The 17,467-nt window shown below is 56.4% G+C and overlaps 8 protein-coding genes across 8 annotated transcripts; 4 read left to right on the top strand and 4 right to left on the bottom strand.

The window, feature by feature from the left end:
* Positions 1–564: 564 nt before the first annotated feature.
* CCOS01_03195 (hydantoinase B/oxoprolinase) lies at positions 565–4,926 on the bottom strand (the record flags this gene model as incomplete). The annotated part of the gene is made up of 9 exons (XM_060451381.1): positions 565–1,574; positions 1,657–2,113; positions 2,171–3,182; positions 3,243–3,620; positions 3,674–4,145; positions 4,216–4,432; positions 4,492–4,583; positions 4,641–4,803; positions 4,858–4,926. 9 exons carry the CDS (start codon positions 4,924–4,926, stop codon positions 565–567), a joined length of 3,870 nt encoding a protein of 1,289 aa, XP_060317646.1.
* An 828-nt stretch (positions 4,927–5,754) lies between these two features.
* On the bottom strand, positions 5,755–7,099 carry CCOS01_03194 (aminotransferase class I and II; the record flags this gene model as incomplete). Its single annotated transcript, XM_060451380.1, has 3 exons — positions 5,755–5,870; positions 5,936–6,746; positions 6,800–7,099. 3 exons carry the CDS (start codon positions 7,097–7,099, stop codon positions 5,755–5,757), a joined length of 1,227 nt encoding a protein of 408 aa, XP_060317645.1.
* A 421-nt stretch (positions 7,100–7,520) lies between these two features.
* On the top strand, positions 7,521–8,538 carry CCOS01_03193 (uncharacterized protein; the record flags this gene model as incomplete). The annotated part of the gene is made up of 2 exons (XM_060451379.1): positions 7,521–7,872; positions 7,955–8,538. 2 exons carry the CDS (start codon positions 7,521–7,523, stop codon positions 8,536–8,538), a joined length of 936 nt encoding a protein of 311 aa, XP_060317644.1.
* A 1,759-nt stretch (positions 8,539–10,297) lies between these two features.
* Positions 10,298–12,167, top strand: CCOS01_03192 (uncharacterized protein; the record flags this gene model as incomplete). The annotated part of the gene is made up of 2 exons (XM_060451378.1): positions 10,298–10,845; positions 10,904–12,167. 2 exons carry the CDS (start codon positions 10,298–10,300, stop codon positions 12,165–12,167), a joined length of 1,812 nt encoding a protein of 603 aa, XP_060317643.1.
* Positions 12,168–12,609: 442 nt separating this feature from the next.
* On the top strand, positions 12,610–13,096 carry CCOS01_03191 (DASH complex subunit Dad1; the record flags this gene model as incomplete). The annotated part of the gene is made up of 3 exons (XM_060451377.1): positions 12,610–12,717; positions 12,782–12,868; positions 12,959–13,096. The coding sequence occupies 3 exons, from the start codon at positions 12,610–12,612 to the stop codon at positions 13,094–13,096; spliced, it is 333 nt and encodes a 110-aa protein (XP_060317642.1).
* Positions 13,097–13,188: 92 nt separating this feature from the next.
* Positions 13,189–14,454, bottom strand: CCOS01_03190 (uncharacterized protein; the record flags this gene model as incomplete). The annotated part of the gene is made up of 1 exon (XM_060451376.1): positions 13,189–14,454. The coding sequence occupies one exon, from the start codon at positions 14,452–14,454 to the stop codon at positions 13,189–13,191; it is 1,266 nt and encodes a 421-aa protein (XP_060317641.1).
* A 937-nt stretch (positions 14,455–15,391) lies between these two features.
* On the bottom strand, positions 15,392–16,456 carry CCOS01_03189 (Ras family protein; the record flags this gene model as incomplete). The annotated part of the gene is made up of 3 exons (XM_060451375.1): positions 15,392–15,766; positions 15,857–16,060; positions 16,175–16,456. 3 exons carry the CDS (start codon positions 16,454–16,456, stop codon positions 15,392–15,394), a joined length of 861 nt encoding a protein of 286 aa, XP_060317640.1.
* A 104-nt stretch (positions 16,457–16,560) lies between these two features.
* Positions 16,561–17,043, top strand: CCOS01_03188 (uncharacterized protein; the record flags this gene model as incomplete). The annotated part of the gene is made up of 1 exon (XM_060451374.1): positions 16,561–17,043. The coding sequence occupies one exon, from the start codon at positions 16,561–16,563 to the stop codon at positions 17,041–17,043; it is 483 nt and encodes a 160-aa protein (XP_060317639.1).
* Between the last annotated feature and the right edge of the window lie 424 nt (positions 17,044–17,467).

Genomic DNA, 17,467 nt, shown 5'->3' with positions numbered 1-17,467 from the left:
TGGGACGGCATGCTTTTCCGTCCACACTGAGCAGTTTCTGGAGTAGAAAAAAAAAGAGAGACGGGAGGGACCGGGACAGCAAGGCAAGAAGAAAAGAAAAAGGGGCGGCACCAAAAAGCGATTTTTTGTTTGCTCATGATACCACGATTGACCGAGAGGATTAAGGCGACGGTGGCGAGATTTTCGCCCTTATTTTTAGTACGCCCGGAACAGAGAATTGACTGCATAGCGAAAAAGGAATGAATACAGAGCAGGGTTTTACTGCAAGGCTTGATATTTGCTACTTTGAGTGACTTGACTTCACCTTGTGACTAAAGGCTAGATGAACTCGAAAGCTAGGCTTCTCGTAAGTCTGGGTTGAAGAGACTTGAGAATCCTGACTTGAAGCTTTAAATGTGTTGAGACTGTAGTCAGAGAACCCAATGGTGACATTCATGTAAACATCATTGGACGTTCGAATAACGGGCAAATGTTTGATAGAATATTTCGTGACAGCATCAGGCAAAAGATGACTCCAGATATCACAATAAAAAATGAACCCAACGCCGTCCCAAGATGCTCTCTTTATGCAGACTCTCCCATACTCTGGATCATATCAACCGTTCCATTCGCAACACCCACAAACGCAGCCGCCGGCTTCGCTTTCCCCTCGACCCTGTCCTCGGGCCGTCCATACCCGCCACCACCAGGCGACATGATCACAATGCGATCGCCCGCCTCCATCATGGCCGTGTTCTTCCCGCCGAGGTTGACGACGCGCCCGCTCTTCTTAACCCACACATTGCGGCCCCGCTGCCCGTCCTCGCCGCCCGCCATACCGTACGGCGCAAACGCCCGCCTCTCGCTGAGGATGCTGACCTTGATCGGGATATTAAACTCGATATCGCGGATGATGCCGTCGCCGCCCGTGTGAGCTCCTTTCCCGCCGCTTCCCTCGCGCAGGCAGAATTGCCGGAGGATGACGGGGTACCGCCGCTCAAGCGACTCCGGGTCCGTGATGCGCGTGTTGGTCATGTTGGTATGCACGCCGCTGACACCGTCCCAGCTCGGTCCGCCGCCCGCGCCGCCGCAGATGGTCTCGTAGTACCCGAACCCGGTCTCCGGGTCATCCGTGCCGAAGGTCAAGTTGTTCATGCACCCCTGGCTGGCCGCGGCCGCGCCAAACGCCTTGAAGATGACGTCGACGACGCGCTGCGAAGTCAGGACGTTGCCGGCGCACACGGCGGCGTGCTCTGTGGGCTTCAGCAACGAGGCCTCGGGGACCTGGACGTCGATGGGCCGGATGGCGCCCTGGTTGAGCGGGATCTCGGCGTCGACCATGCAGCGGAGGGCGAAGATGATGGACGAGTTGCAGATCGCGATGGGCGCGTTCCAGTTGCCGTAGGCTTCGGGGCCGGTGCCGTGGAAGTCGAAGACGGCGCCGCCGGTGGTGGGGTCGATTGTGACCTTGAGCTGGATCGGGGTGCCGTCGTCCATGTAGTCGATTGCTTCGAGGGGTTTGCCTGCCGTGCGCTTGTGGATCGTCTTGAGCATGTCGCGGACGGCGCGCTCGGCTGCGCCTTGGATCTCTTCCACTGTTTGGGGTGTCAGTATGGGAAGTTTTAAAGCTGTGGTTGAAGAGAAGTGACTTGCTGTAGAACTGAACGACGTCGAGACCGTAGTCCTCAATCAGGGCGTGGATCAGCTGGCTTCCGCGGTGGTTCGCCGCCGCCTGCGCCTTGATGTCGGAGATGTTGTCGCGGAGGCACCTGGTGCCGGAGCAGCCGGGCGAGTGCGCCGGCGCCATGAGCAGGTCAGTGAGCTCCTTCTCCTTGAAGACGCCGCCCTCGACGACCTTGAAAGCCTTGATGACGGCGCCCTCCTCCCACAGCTCCTTGGAGTTGGGGGGCATGGAGCCGGGGAGGATGCCACCGACGTCGGCGTGGTGGCCTCGGGAGGCGGTCCAGAAGATGATCTTGCTGCCTTCGGCGTTGAAGACGGGCGTGATCACTGTGAGGTCGGGGAGATGGGTGCCGCCGCAGACTGGTGCGTTGGAGAGGATGACGTCTCCTGGCTTGAGGTTGTCGCCCCAGTGGTCGATTTGCCACTTCACAGCAAAGGCCATACTTCCGATCTAAATCATGTTAGTCTTCCCATTTACCATCACCTAGGCTGTCTTCGAGGAACTTACCATGGCAGGGACGTGAGGGGCGTTAGCCACAAGCCCGCCATCAGGCGAAAACACGGTACACGAGAAATCTAACCTCTCCTTGATATTAGTGCTCACGCTCGTCTTCTGCAGCGCGCGACCAGCCTGCTCCGCGACGCCCATGAACCGATGGCCAAAGATGGACAGCTGGATCGGGTCAATCGTCGTCGTGGAGATGGTCTCCTTTGTCCCGACCGCGACGTCAATCACCACCGTCTCGGAGAGCACCGTCGCCGCGGCGTCGGGGATCACCACAATCGTCTGCTTGTCGTCCATGATGAGTGCCGGGCCAGCGATCTTGGTATGCGGCGTCAGGCCCGCGAGTCCGTACACGGGCGTCTCGGACCAGCCCAAACCCTTGAAGTAGACCTGCTTTGTCGTCTTGGCGGGCGGCGCGGCCGTCGCCTCCGCGGAAGCAAGCTCTTTGGGCCAAGGGACGGGGAGCTGCACCGTCGTCTTGCCGATGGCGCGGACGCGGTAGTCGTCGATAATAACATCGCGGCCGACGGGCAGGAACCCAAACTGCTTCTGGTGAGCGTCCTTGAAGGCCTCGAGGTATCCCCCACCGGGCGCCGCCGCCGTCTCCTGGATCATGAGCGGGGTATCGCTGCCCTGGAAGCGCATGTTGAGGTATCGCTCGCTCACGATGCGTTCCTCGGGGATACGCTGCATGAGGAGGACGTCTCCCGCTCTCTCGACGAGCTTGTCGAGCTCCGAGGCGAAGGTGGCGAGGTTGGCCTCGGTGTAGGTCAGGGCGCAGGGGCTGCGCTCCTCGCTGACGACGTCGGCGAGGGCCATGCCGTAGGCGGAGAGGACGGAGGAGTACTTGTGGACGAGGACGCGGGAGATGCCGAGCGTCTTTGCAATGTCGCAGGCGTGCTGGCCGCCGGCACCGCCGAAGGAGGCGAGGTTGTGCAGGCCCGCGTCGTAGCCTTTTGCTTCGGTGAGGGTGCGGATGGGGCGGCACATGGACTCGTTGGCGACGTCGAGGAAGCTGCGTGACTTTGTCAGTCCAGGGGCGGCAAATGAGACCCGGTATCATAGTGTCACTTACCCAGCTGCGGCTTGCTCCACGGTCAGGGTGGTGCCTTCGTCCTTGTTGATGCTCGCCGTGAGCTCCTCAAAGAGACGTCTGCTGGCGTCGACATCCAGGGGCAAGTCTTCGTTGGGACCGAAGATCTTGGGGAAGAACTCGGGCCTCACGCGGCCGAGGACGACGTTGGCGTCGGTGACGGTCAGGGGACCGCCTTTCCTGTAGCAGGCCGGGCCGGGATGAGCGGAGGCACTTTCGGGTCCGACCTTGAACATGCCGCTCTGCCAGCTGAGAATGCTGCCGCCGCCCGCCGCGACGGTGTTGATGTCCAGCTGCGGAGTCTGGACCATGACACCGGCCGTCGTGGTCTCGAAGACTTGCTCGAGCTCGCCGGCGTATCTAGGGCCATGTGTCAGTATCGCCTTCACGAAGTGATTCTCGCTCCTCCATACCTTGAAACATCAGTACTCGTGCCGCCCATATCAAATCCAATAACGGGTGTCTTATCCGCGTCATCATAGCACGTTCTCGCGTAGCCGACAACACCACCAGCAGGCCCAGAAAGAATGGCCCTCAGGCCAGACAGACCAGAAAACTCGACCAAGCCGCCATCGCTCTGCATGAACTCGCACCGGCACCCGCTGTTTGCGAGGTCCTCGAAGCCGGACTCGAAGCCGGCAATGTAACGCTTGATCTCGGGGGTGAGGTAGGCGTCGGCGGTGGAGGAGTTACCGCGGGGCACGATCTTGACGACGGGGGAGAGCTCGGCGCTCGGGGAGATGTGGGTGAAGCCGATGTCGGCAGCGAGCTGGGCGATGGCCGCCTCGTGGTCGCGGAAGGTGTAGCTGTGCATGAGACAGACGGCGATGGAGCGGTAGCCCTCGTCGTAGGCTTCTTGAAGGGCTTTCCTGGATGCCTCGGTGTCTGTAGATGTGGGCATGTGTTAGCTTGTGTTCGCTTTGCTTGTGAATGCGTTCAAGAGATGGCCACTAACCGAGAGGCTCGAGGACCCGGACTGCTTCGCCGGTGACGCCGGTGACGAGAGCGGGATCTGAAGAGACGTCGATGGATTCGGGCTTGTTGTTTTCTGACCATGCGTCCAGTGTCACGCGTTCTGGGATTTCAATGACTTTTGAGTATAGTACGTCGGGCTTGCGAATGGCGAGGTCGAAGAGTTTCGGCCTTGACTGGTTGCCGATGTGCAGGAGATCCTGAAAGTCGATTGTCAGTCTAAAGTCCCCAGGGTTCTGTTCTTGAATCTTGGTCTTACCTTGAGGCCCTTCGTCACAGCAAATACTGTGCGTTCTCCTTTCCTCTCGAGGAGGGCGTTTGTGGCTACTGTAGTTCCCATTTTGATAGACTCTGTGTACCACTGTCAGCGGACGCGCCACTAGCCCGGCGAAGTCATCCTTCACGTACCAACACCTCGTAGAGAAATCTTCTTTCCCTTGGGATATTCCTTTCCTGTCGCTTTCTCCAGGACTCTTCTAATCGCTTCGACCGGGGCATCGGGGTAGTTGCTGGGGTCGACTGAAAGCAATTTGACGAGGATATCATCTTGGCCGGGGACAGATGCGACACACTGAGACGTTAGTACTTCATCACTTCAGGCCCTTTCCAAATGACCGAGACTCACATCGGTGAAGGTGCCACCACGGTCGATAGAAATCCTGATTCCCCCCACAGGGCCCGGAAGTGAACCCATGATTAGTGCTCTGAGTTTACAATGGTATTATTGAATGTGAAAAGAAAGTATCTGAAAGTATGAACTTCAGATTCTCAGAGATGTCAAGGGTTTCGTGAAGATGAACGGAATGGAAATGAGTACTATCGGATTGAGATAAATTCAGTGAAGCTGGAATTCGCGATGATTATACAAGTTCCCACGAGGGTCGCGGGCAACCACTCGATAAGCCCAAAACGGCAATCACCCGAAGCGTTCCCCCACAAAATTTCATCGCCGGAGCTCCCCTCGACAGGTGTCTTCGGAGAGAAAGCCAGAGAGTCGTTGACTTGAATTCAGTTATCCCCGTTCTACATTGGTCGCGGATGCTCCACTTGGTGCATTTTCATAGTCAAGATGGAAAAGTACGGATAGAAGGACGAAGTGGAGGCGGAGTGAGTAAAGGAGGGATGGAGAGCTCCTTTGTCATCTGCCATTTGGGGATCCGATAAGCGATGAGATGCGGGCGAGAATCCCCCTTCTGCCCCTCAGCGTCCCCCGCGGAGAGATGATTGACGGGCGGCGGGGTCGGTGGTTCGGCTTATCAGCTTCGGGAGGGGCAGCCGAAGGGCGGAGCTCCGCTCTGAGGGCGGCGGCGTCACTGCTGTAAGTACCTTCGGTATGTGTTAGGTAGCATTATCCTTGGTCTTATAGGTCTGAGTGATCGTCGGCATTGTGATTTCGGTGCATTTCATTCAGAGAAACTCGGCCACACAGCGATTTCGGACGTTGAAATGAGATTATTCTTTAACAGTGTAATGTGATCATTATGAGCTATGCTAATTCCATTACATCATGGCTAATACACGATCATTGCACACTCCGAACCGTCTCATCAAGAGCCTTTGCAAAGTACTCTACATTCTTCTCATTTAAACCCGCAATTGAGATTCGTGATGTGTCGGCCATGTAGACGTGGTATTTCTCTGTAAATCGAATATTAGTATCTCGCAAACTAGACCGATAGTTTCTGTAAGAGGGAACGACAAACCTTCAAGGTGCTGAACCTGGGCCTTAGTGATACCCGTGTACCCAAACATGCCGCTCTGCTTCACGATATGCGACCAATCACCCGGCGTCTGCAGCCGACTAAGCTCGTCATACACCTTCTTCCGCATGGCGCGGATGCGGCCCGACATGGTAATAAGGTCCTTTGCCCACTGCTCCTTGAAATCCGGCGTGCCCAGCACCGCCGCCGCGATGCGGGCGCCGTACGCAGGCGGATTCGACACCGTCGCCCTCTGCACGTTCTCCAGAATCGAGTTGACCGTCTTCGTCCTCTCCGCCGTGTCGGCCACAAACGTGACGGCGCCAACGCGCTCGCCGTACAGACCCATGTTCTTGGCAAACGACATGCACACGGCGGCTTCGAGGCCGAGCTCGTCGACGAAATAGCGAATCGCCCAGGCGTCGTCGTCGACGGAGCCCGAGTTGAAGCCGAGGTAGGCCGAGTCGAAGACGGGGAAGATTTGCCTCTCGATGATGGCTGAGGCGATCTGCTTCCACTGCTCCTGCGAGGGGTCGCAGCCCGTGGGGTTGTGTGCGCAGGCGTGCAGGATGACGGCCGAGGTAGACGGTTCGGCGCTCTTCAAGGTCGAGATGTAGCCGTCAAAGTCGAAGGCGCGGTCTTTGTAGTAGGGCAGGTGCTTCACCTCGAAGCCGAGGGAGGCGAAGAGGAGTTCGTGGTTGGACCACGTCGGGTCGGTGATGTAGATTGTCTTGATGTGTGCGGCGGCCTTCTTCAGGGCGAGGCCGGCGAGGAGGAGGGCGCCTGTTCCGGAGAGCGATTGGCATGATGCGACCTGTGAAGTTGGTCAGTTTATGGTGAAATGGGTAGCTTGATGCAAACACTTACACGGTTCTCTGCGAATGCCTTTGTGGGGCTGAAAACGAGCTTGACGGCTTCATCGCGGAAGGGCTTGAATCCCGCGATGGGAAGATACTCATGCCCAGGCTCTCCAAGGGATGCTTCTGCCAGTCTCACAGATGGCAAGATCCACGGTTGACCGTTCTCATCGCGATAGGTGCCTTGACCGAGGTTGACCTTGTTCGGATCCGTGTCAGCGACGTAGCGCCTGGTGACATCGAAGATGGCGTCGGGCGGGATGAACTCTGCTTGCTCGAAAGCTGACGTTTGCTGCTTGACTGAACCCATTGTTGGCTAGTTGTTGGAATCGATGTGAAAATGCGAATAAGTGAAGCTACGATTCTCTCGTCGAGAGACGAAAAGTCGCGACGGCGAGGTATGAGTAGTAGACCAGGGATCTCGGGACCCCAGCCGACTCGGAGTTGGAACCCGGTCAAGGGTCCGGCACCGGCGTGAGTCGAGCTCGGATGAGGGGCCCGCGGGGTCGCAGTCCACTTTGATGGAGTGCTCCATCTTGAGATTATCAAATGCTCCGAAACTTACGGGTCAATACCGAAGCATGTCATTTCAGCGGAGGGACGATATGGGGATGAATGGGCCAAATAAGAGTAGCTAGCGATCCCTCCCATGAGGGAATTCGTAGGTATTATGGATTGGTATTGTTAAGATTATTTTATTTCACTGCATACAATACCTCAGATCAGACAAAATGGCCCCTCATGCACCCCCTCGCGGCATCTACGCCCCCGTCGTGGCCTTCTTCCACGAAGACGAGACTCTCGATATTGAAGCTCTAAAGACGCACATTACGCGGCTCGCTAAGTCGGGCGTGGCTGGCTTGGTCATCCAGGGATCCAACGGAGAGGCACCGCATCTGCTCCACTCGGAGAGACAGCAGGTCGTCGCAACGGCGGCCGAGGTGCTCAAGCAACACGGGAAGCCCGAGGCCGTCATCATTGCCGGCTGCGGCGCGCAGAGCACACGGGAAACCATCCAGCTCTGCACCGAAGCCAAGGAGTCGGGGGCAGACTACGCTCTCGTCCTTTCGCCGAGTTACTGGAGTGAGTTTTCTTGGGCCACTAAGCTGTCAAAGATGAACATCCGGATGTGTAGATTACTGACCCGCTTTGTGAATAATTATAGCCGGTGCGATGCAAAAGCCCGTGATCCAAAAGTTCTTTGACGACGTCGCAACGGCATCGCCCATCCCCATCCTCCTATACAACTTCCCCGCCGTGACATCGGGCATCGACCTCGACTCAGACCTCATCGCCGACCTGGCGGCCTCGAACCCTAAAGTCGTGGGCTGCAAGCTCACCTGTGGCAACCTCGGCAAGCTGCACCGCGTAGCACACGACGAGCGCGTCCCTCAGCCTTTTGCCGCGTTCGCGGGCAAGTCGGACTTTTTCCTGCACGGGCTCGTGGCGGGCTCCAACGGCGTCATCGCGGCGGCTGCCAACTTCACGCCCAAGGTGCACGTCAAGCTGCTGGAGCTGTACGATGCCGGCAAGCTCAAGGAGGCGACCGAGTTGCAGACGAAGCTGAGCCGGGCGGACTGGGTGCTGGTACAGCTGGGCGTTGCCGGGTTGAAGGCTGCGCTGGACAGGTACTTCGGGTATGGTGGCGGACGGAGCAGGCGGCCGCTTGGCCTCGTTGCGAGCGCAAAGTTTGAGGGAGAAAAGGATGCGGTGCTCAAGGACTTGGTTGACTTGGAGAGTTCGCTGTAAACCTCTTGGGACACTGGGATGATGTAGATAAGAGATAGATAAGAGATAGATAAGACATAGGTAGATACCTTAAGATAATACCACCTTGATGATAAGATAAGACATCGTGGATTCACAGCTGGCGAAAGCGGGAAACACAGCTGCAACCAGCTGCCCGACTGAACCACCAGCTGTGTTCTCAGTCCTCTTCTTCGTCTTTAGTTCACTGTGCACAATTCTTCCGTCCTCGTCTCGACTTCCTGACTTGCCTTGCGTACCCGCACTTCGTTTGCTCCTCAAGCCACTGGCTTCGCCGCAGATCTCGACTCGATCCGTTCTTTGCTGGATGTCTGAGATTCAAACTTTTAGCCCACGACGCCCGGCTGGACTAAGGTGCCTCGAAAGACTTTAAGCTTACTGGACCATCTCCAAACAGTTCCTTATCCGTCCCTTGTCGACGAGGCATGTGAACACTTTGGTGTAAGCCCATTGGACAGACTTGACCGGGGGTGGCTGATAGCACGAACTGATGCTGGAAGCTAAACAGCACTCCTACTGCCCCATCGCCTGCTCCCAGCCACCCCAGATACCTTCTTCATCTTCATCTTTCCAGACTAAGCAGAACGGATCGTTGATGTGGACTGTTCTAGTTTCTCGCGGCATCTAGACCCAGGTTGTCGGGTCATACGCATACTCTTCTGCCCCAGTCTCGACTGCCTTGGCTACCTTATGTTGGTTGGCAAATTACAGATCATCGTCTAGAAACCCAAGACATGTCGCGTAAGAGCAAGGAACGAGCAAGGCAATCATGTCAGACAGTCTCAATCCAGCCCAATTCCCCCGCCTGATCGTCGCTACCGCACGTTAAAAACGGCCGCTGCAACCAGCTTCTTCTGGCCGATGCAGCCGATTGCGGCATCCCATCGCACCCTCTCGCCTTTTCTCTTCCAAGCGTCAAATGCATGAGTGGCTTGCTCCATCATTGGCCGGAGCTATCGAGGATAGCTGATAACGTAGCTTGGAGCTCAATCGCGCCATGCAGTCACCCCGCACCTTGGCCTCTTGAGTTCGGCTCTCCGTTCACAACTCTCTCAGTCTCTCACCTTATCACCTCGACTGCCTCCAACTTCCTTCACCTCTCCCTGATTTGGACAACTCACTTGGCTCGGCCTACTTGAAAGTCAGCCATGTGCCGCCATCTCCACTCTGCTAGCATGCAGACATTGTAGATCCTTGCTGCGCTTTCCACGCCATCCCGCGTCGGCCCCATCCGTCACCACCGCCATCGTCGACCACCCATCTGTTGGAGTCGCAACGGTAGCCAAGAAAGACAATGCCGCCCGTCTGCCATGTCCGGCCTTGTACCCTGACTCGTTCTGTCGCTCTGGGCCTCAAGCACGTCATGTACTGCCTACATCACCCCTCCGAGACAAGCGTCTTGGGGGAAGGAAGGAAGGAAAGACACTCGATGGCTTATCGAGGCGACATGCGGTGAGAAGCTGTCACTCATGTTCCCCTCTGAGGTGAAGATGGTGTAAGCCCAGCTAGCTTCCCGCCGCCGCCTTGCTGCATGCGAGCCTTGCATGCTCCGGTCCTTCCAAGCTCTCCTCTGCCTCTAGACTGGTGGTCTGGTCATGTTCTTTTAAGCCGAGCTCTCCCCTCCATTCTCTGTACCGAGCAGCCGTTCGTCTGTATCGGATTGATCTCTCCGTTGCCTCGAGCTTTCTGTTGCCTGTGTAAGCCCGTACTGCAAGTTCAATCACCCAAATCTTGCAACCGTATGACACGCAACCCAGGCTTCTCGCCCGTCATGTCTACCCTATCCCTGATTGTCCTCATTGGGACCCTGATCGCAGCGACCTCGGCCGCGCCCTCGACTCCTTCAGTATGGGCGTCCGTCGCAATGATCATGCACGGTGAGCGCACGCCGGTGCGCAGCGGGCTCCAAGATACCCTGACTCCTTTGGGTGCTCAGGAGATGTACGCCCAGGGAAATGCCTTTAGAAGTCGCTACCTGGCCAGCGGAACACCCACAAACACCTCCGAGGGTCGCATCACGACCCGCGCCGCGATCAAGGGAATTGCGCGCAACGTGTATGAGCATGAGCAGCTCTCGATCCTCTCCCTCCCCGATGCCCACATCGCCGCCGGCGCTGCTGCCTTCATGCAGGGCCTCTACCCGCCCATCACGCAGGCCTTTGCGGCCGATACTGGCGGGACGAACATCTCGTACTCGACAATCTCTGGAAACACCACGCAGTATCCCCTGGGCGGTTACCAATATCCTATCATTGAGACGCTGGGACTGTCTGACGATAGGTCGATTGAGTAAGTTCCATTAACCATAGTATGCCCCTTGGGACTGAACTGACTTGCCATCGTAAAGTGTTCGGGGCAACACGGAATGCCCGCAGTGGAAGATCTCGACAACGTATGTCATGCAGCTCGACCCGTACATGCAGGCCCTCGAGCAAGCCTCCCGCCCCGGTTACACATCCCTCTTCAGCACGCCGCCACTAAACGACGGCGACATCTCCCTCGCACATGTGAACTTTTGGAACGCCTACGACATCTACGACTACGTCCGCTACCGCTACTCCCACGAGCAGGCCGTCTACGACGGTCTCCAAGACGTGTACGCCCAGCGCATCGAGTTCCTCGAAATGTACGCCCGCCTCCAGCAGCTCAACATGACCTCCAACCAAGCCGTCTCGGGCCTCCAAAAGGGAGACATGATCCGCACCATCGCCGGCCGGACCTTTGCGCGCAGAGTCGTCGACGCCCTCGAGGCTAACGGCAATTTCGCCGGCTACTCCAACAAGCTGACCCTCCTCTTCAGCTCCCAGGAGCCCTTCCTCTCCTTCTTCTCCCTCGCAGGGCTCCAGAAGCCGAACCAGACGCTCTCCACGACGCCCTTCTGGAGCCTCCCCGAAAACGGTGCCGCCATGGTCTTCGAGCTCGTCGGCGACCAGCCCAACGAGCCAGACACCTACCCGACCGAGGAGAACCTCTACGTCCGCTTCCTCTACCGCGAGAACGCCGAGCCGGGCACCCCCTTCTTGGAGTATCCCCTCTTCGGCCTCGCCGAGGGCGACACCCGCGTGACGTACAGCTACTTCAAGCAGGAGATGGCCAAGTTCGGCATCGACACGGCGACGTGGTGCAGCATCTGCGGCTCGATCCAGTCGTTCTGCGACTGGCAGACCACGAAGACGACGCCGACCGTCGGCGAGGCCATTCGCTCGGCCGTGCAGAAGCCCGTTGTCGCGGGTATCATTGGCGCCATCATCGTCCTCGCTGTGTTGGGGCTGGTTGTTGTCTCGGCGGCTGTTCTCGGCGGTTTCCGGATTCATCGTGCCGGAGGCGGAGCAGGAGGAAAGGACGGCAATGGCCGGATTGCCGGGCTCGGAGGCTTCAAGGCCGCGGAGAAGATGGCTAGCGACCCGGACCTTGCTGTCTCTGGGCGCGGAGTGCGACACGAGCGCCAGGGGAGCTGGGAGCTGCGTGACGGAAGGGAGGTATCGGGAGCCGAGGGGCAGACGGGTATTGCTGTGGACAAGAGTGCGTCGACGTTCCAGGCGAAGCCTATTGATGATGATGCCATTAGCGTCATGGGGGCTTCGCCAGTGAAGCCCAGAGAGAGCGTCTGATTGAAGGATACAGCAGACAGGTTGGTTATGGCGGATGATGGGATATGGACTCTCTTCTGGCTTTCGTTTATGATACCCTTTTTTGATACCCTTCCTCACGGTCATTTGCTGGAACATTTTGGCATGGATACAGGCTTTCTCTTTCCCTGTGGTCTAGGGCATCGTCCATACATATAATCATCTTTTGATCTAAATTTCACTACCTTTATAACATGGCAATACGTGAAGAGTGAGAAATGTACGCTACGTGGATCAACAATACTTGGAGACACCCACAGTGTTGCGTACAGTGTCATGCCCACACAAGAAACTGTAAAGACAACCCCACCGCAGTGACCTTCCATCCAAACCCCGCCATCGCCGCCAAAACTCCAATTCCTCTCAACGCGACGCGCGACCTCTTCCTTAAACCTCCAAAGACAAAGAGCCACCAACAAACAACATGTCGTCACATCAGCGGACCTTTTCCCACTCGCAATCCCAATCGGGTACGAGGGAAAAGACCTACTTTGAGCAGCAGCGCGAAGAACTCATTGGCGAAATCGCAATGGTAAAGCCCCACGGTCGGCCTCTCGTTCGCCGAAGCGACGAGCATCAACAAAAACAAACAACAGGAGAATGCTGACGGGGAAATCCAGAACTTTGAGCAAGTCCTTGCCAACATTAATAAGCTGAATCGTTCGCTTGAGGCAGTCATTACGGTAAGCAGCCTTCCTCTCTCTCCTTTACGAATACGCCGGCCGTCAATAGATTCGAGCACTAATTCGGGGCGGGTCGACACCGCATCACAGGTCGGAAACGAGTTCTCCTCCGTCGAGGCGCTGTGGTCGCAGTTCGAAAACGTAATGGCGAAAGAACCCGAGGAAAACAAGCAGGGCGATACCGAGGAGGGCAGCGATGGCGAGACGAAGAACGAGCAGAGATCATGATACCCACCAGCAGCGAAATACCTACTTTTTATGAATGATGATGTTATTTCTACACGCGCAGCATTACGATGCCAACTTCTACATTGCCGGGCTCATCTCATCATAAGGTACTCAGCCGTCGTCACCCCGCGATAAGAAGCACCCAAACGCCCAGTCGCCTTAACCTTCTTAACACCCTTGCGCCTGCTCTCCCCGTCCGGCTTCTTCGCAAGCTCACCCAGCCCAGCCACCAAATCGCCATAATCCGAATCTCGAAGCTTCTCCAACCTCTCAGCGACGTCGAGACACCTATTTCCACCCTCTCGCAGCGCTGCAACCCGTCTCTGCAAATCGGCGCAGAGATCTCCGTGCTTCACCAGGAACAACGACTCGAGTGAAGCTGCCATGATCTCCAAGCGGACCTCGTCCCTCTCGTTTCCGGGGCTCCTCGCGTCGCGGTCGTCTTCAATGTGCTGGAGCTGCTCAACAAGATTACCAAGGTCGTCTTCCATGGGGTTATGTGCGTAGTCTTCCGTTTCCGACGGCAGCGTCGCCAGCTGCTCCGTCTCAAATCGCATCTCGACGACCGTGGCCTCTCGCTCAGTTGTCGTAGTCGTAGCCGCATTATCAACAATACCGCCCCCGTGTCCATCAGGAACCAGCCCGCTACTGCTGCTGTCGCCGCTCACAGCAGACATCCGCGCCTCAACCCCCTCCAACTGATCCCTCAGAATCCCCTCCCGCCACCCAAGCACCTTCCACCTCACCCTCTCCCATTCAAACCCATCTCTCGCCTCAGCAACAACCTGACTCAACCTCTCCCCATCCTCACCCAGACCATCCGCCCTCCCACAAAGCCCAGCAAACGCATCAGCGGCCCTCAGATGCGTCATACCAACAGTCCCGCACGTCTCCTGCACAACACAGACATGCCTCCTAAGCAAATCCCTCTTCTTCCGCCCTGTACACGGGAACCACCTCTCCAGCCCCGTCTTCTCGGCAGCGCGCTGCGCCAAACTCGCGAGAAGCTGCTCAACATCACCCGCAGCGCCTCGGCACTCCTTCTCCGAGTTTACACAAGGCTCTCTGCGCACCTCATCTTTCAGCGCAGCGAGCGCGTCGTTGTGTTTAGCAACCCGCGCATAAAGGCTTGCGACGTCGACGGATGATAGCAGCTCGGGTTCGGAATGTTCGGGATGTAGGCTTAAATCTGGGCTTGGGCTTCGATCTGAGATTGGGTTTGGGTTTGGGCTGCCAACGACGTTGCTCTCGGTTCGGACCCGTGTGGTGGGTCGCCCGTCGTTGGTGTGATGCGCGAGATCACCTTCTCGCGGGAGATCGGCGATCAGAACCTGGCGTGCCTGGGCAGAAGAGTCCATGGTGCGTAACGATCGGCTGGTGTCAATTTATTGCAAACCGGTTGACTCGAGGAATTTTTTCAGGATTTGGGGTTTTGGGTTTGGTAGTCGAATTGATGAAAAGTGCATCCCATTCTAGAGAATCCCATTCATATCAGTCTCTCATCGGACCTTTCTCCGATGCCTCGTTTGGACTGCATCTCAACTTGATCTTGCTGGCTGAATTGAGTCTCAAGAACTACTGAACCACGGCACTGGGAAACTCAAAATTCTGTGCAGCTTTCGTAGGTAGTTTCGCCAGATTTGGCGATATTGATTTACCCATTCACTCACTTCATCTCATACATCACATTCAGGGCACAACGTAACAATTGATTTGATGCTTTTAACATTTCATGTTTCCTATCCCTCAGGAATGCCCTATCAAGACAGAAAACCCCATGCTGCTACAGGAGAGGAAAAAGAGAAAGGAAAATAAGAAAATAAGAAAAATTACCCCTCAAGGTCCAAGAGGTTACCTGATGGTTACAGAAAAAAACTGATCAAAGTCTCCCCTGTACCCGCTCCGTTTGTGTGTGTGTGTGTGTGTTTGTTTGGCGTAAAAAATAAAGGGTATGGATGAGTCTAGAGACTCGGATGAGAAAACCACTCACTTTCCCTCCCACTCCCTTTGTTTCGTTTCCCACTTATATACCATTCGTTCTTCTTCATCAAACAACAAGAAGAAAATTTCTCTCAACATCCCTGGTGGAGGGAAAACTTCGTCTCCGGTCTAGAGTTCATCCAGCCCTAGAGCAGGAGACGCCCCCCTTCGCTAATGGTGGCGCATGCTTTCTCCAGATCGTAATAGTAGCAGGTCGTGACGAGATCATGCAGATAAAACAAAAAGTCATTCATTACGCCCTCCGCCGGTGTCCAATGCCTCTTCCTTACAACCCTGAGGTCCTCAGTGGGAATCTCACAGGATCTTGCAATTCCTCTTCTTCTTCTTCTTAAGAGCGACGCCAGGGAAACCTGCGCTGCTTCCAGGCGGACCACTGGGTGTTGACGGGGAGGCGGCAGCTTGGGCTTCCTGATTTTTCCGATCATTGGCGACGACCGTCAGGATGGCCTGTTCAAAAATCTCGTCCACGCCAGTCATCTCCTTGCTGCTACACTCTACGTACTGGGCGCCCATCTTGCGAGCAACAGCGCGGCCTTGCTCCTGGGTCACGGGCGTGAGGCCCTGTGTCTTGAGCATGTCGATGCACGTTTTCTTGAAGCGGAGATCGGACTTGAGGCCCACGAGGACCAGAGGAGTGTAGGGGCAGAAGTGGAGGACTTCGGGATACCACTGGTAGGAGAAGAAATTAGCATTAGTGTCAAATGGCGTTGCCCCAAAAAAGGAGGGGGCATGTTATCTGAGGGGCGGTGGTTAAATTACCTTGTCCATGACGTTCTCAAGCGAGTTTGGGCAGTCAATCGCAAAACACACAAAGATCAAGTCGGTCTCGGGGTAAGAGAGCGGTCGCAGTCGGTCGTATTCCTCCTGGCCGGCCGTGTCCCATAGCGCCAATTCCACCGTCTTGCCAGACGGTGGGTGCGTTGGGTAGGTGATGTAGTTCTCGAACACAGTGGGGACGTATTTCTGTTGTCGCCAGAGTCAGCATTGTTTTGGCTCATTTCGCTCCCCAGCAACACGCAAATGACGAAAATGTTGCGCTCGAAAGGAGTTGGTCATTTTTTCTGCTTGGAAGCTTACCTCTGGAAAGTAGCCTTGGCTGTAACTGATGAGGAGACATGTCTTGCCGCAGCCGCCGTCGCCGACGACGACAATCTTCTTGGAATAGGCAGGACCTTCGGTGACGTGGGTTGCGGCGCTCTCGCGGCCTGTTGAAGAGCTCATTGTGGTGCTGACGGTGCCGTCGCTACTCCTCAGGCGCGTGTTGCGGCGGGAAGTGGCCGGGCGGCCGTCGTCGTACTTTTCGCTAATGTTCTGAGACGAGTTGTGGTATGAGTTGCGGTATTGGTATGAGGACGCCATAATGCGGCAGGCTCGAGCTGTGTTTGAGGTGCTGTGATGCGATGACGAGGGAGGTCGATTCGCAGCGTGGCCCCTCGTGCGTGTTTGCGAGATGGGTTGATGTGATGATGGGTAAGATAGATACCGGGGGCCGGTGCGTGCGCTCGTCTGGGGGTGGAAGGGGGGGTTGTTGGGGAGACTTGAGTGGTTTGTGCTTTTATGCGATGTTTCCCGGGTTGTGTGTGTATGCTGCTTGTTTCTTGTTGCGATGGAGGAATACTGCCGATACTGATATCGCCGCTTCTCCTCAAATGAGCCTCCTCGCTTCGTGTTCAGCTACTTGCCGTGTTCAGTCGAATGCCGTTGAGATATGGTTAAGTGCGAGGCATGCAATACGGGGAAGAGACGTTGGCACGTTGCGGCGTTTTGAAGTTGAGGAATGTTGGAAAGGTGCTTGGTCTGGCTTGGGATGGTGTATTGTATGGGGGTGGGTTTGTGTGCGAGGTGGATGGGCGGGTTGTGCTGTGTTCTTGAGGAGAAGGAGCGGGAGCAAGGAGGGCAATTGTAAACAAGTCGACGGGGCAACCAGCCACTTCTTGCCGGGGTGATGACGGCAGGCGCCAGAGGAGCCACAACGACAACGCAAAAGTGGAGCTGACGAGAGTGCGCTAAGGCGGATCAATCGAACCCCTGGCTGTGGCCTGGCCAAGGAAGGTCCCCCCTGCAGTCTGAAAGCGGACAGCTCCCGTCAGAGTTTTTCCGGTGCTCTTTCCTTCACCGGCAGGACTACGGGACGAGAGAGAGGTGGCCCAAGCTCCAACCCCACCACCGCCTCCCTCAAAATCGCGACGTGAATTTTTCAGTCTTTCACTTCCGTCTTCAACGAACGCGTCGTCGACCTTCATCGAAGGCTCATATTTCGCCACGAGCATCACCGCTGTGACTTGCGAAACAATCAGAGACACGGAGACTCCGACACACGGAAGCCACCATTCCAACTTGCAGCAGTCTGTCTATCTGCTCAGCCCTCAG

The sequence above is a fragment of the Colletotrichum costaricense genome, assembly GCF_030867565.1.
Source record: "Colletotrichum costaricense strain IMI 309622 chromosome Unknown Scaffold_3.1, whole genome shotgun sequence".
NCBI classification, from domain to species: Eukaryota; Fungi; Ascomycota; class Sordariomycetes; order Glomerellales; family Glomerellaceae; genus Colletotrichum; species Colletotrichum costaricense.
Note: the sequence above shows the minus strand (reverse complement) of the source record. Positions and strands in the feature narration are given on the sequence as shown.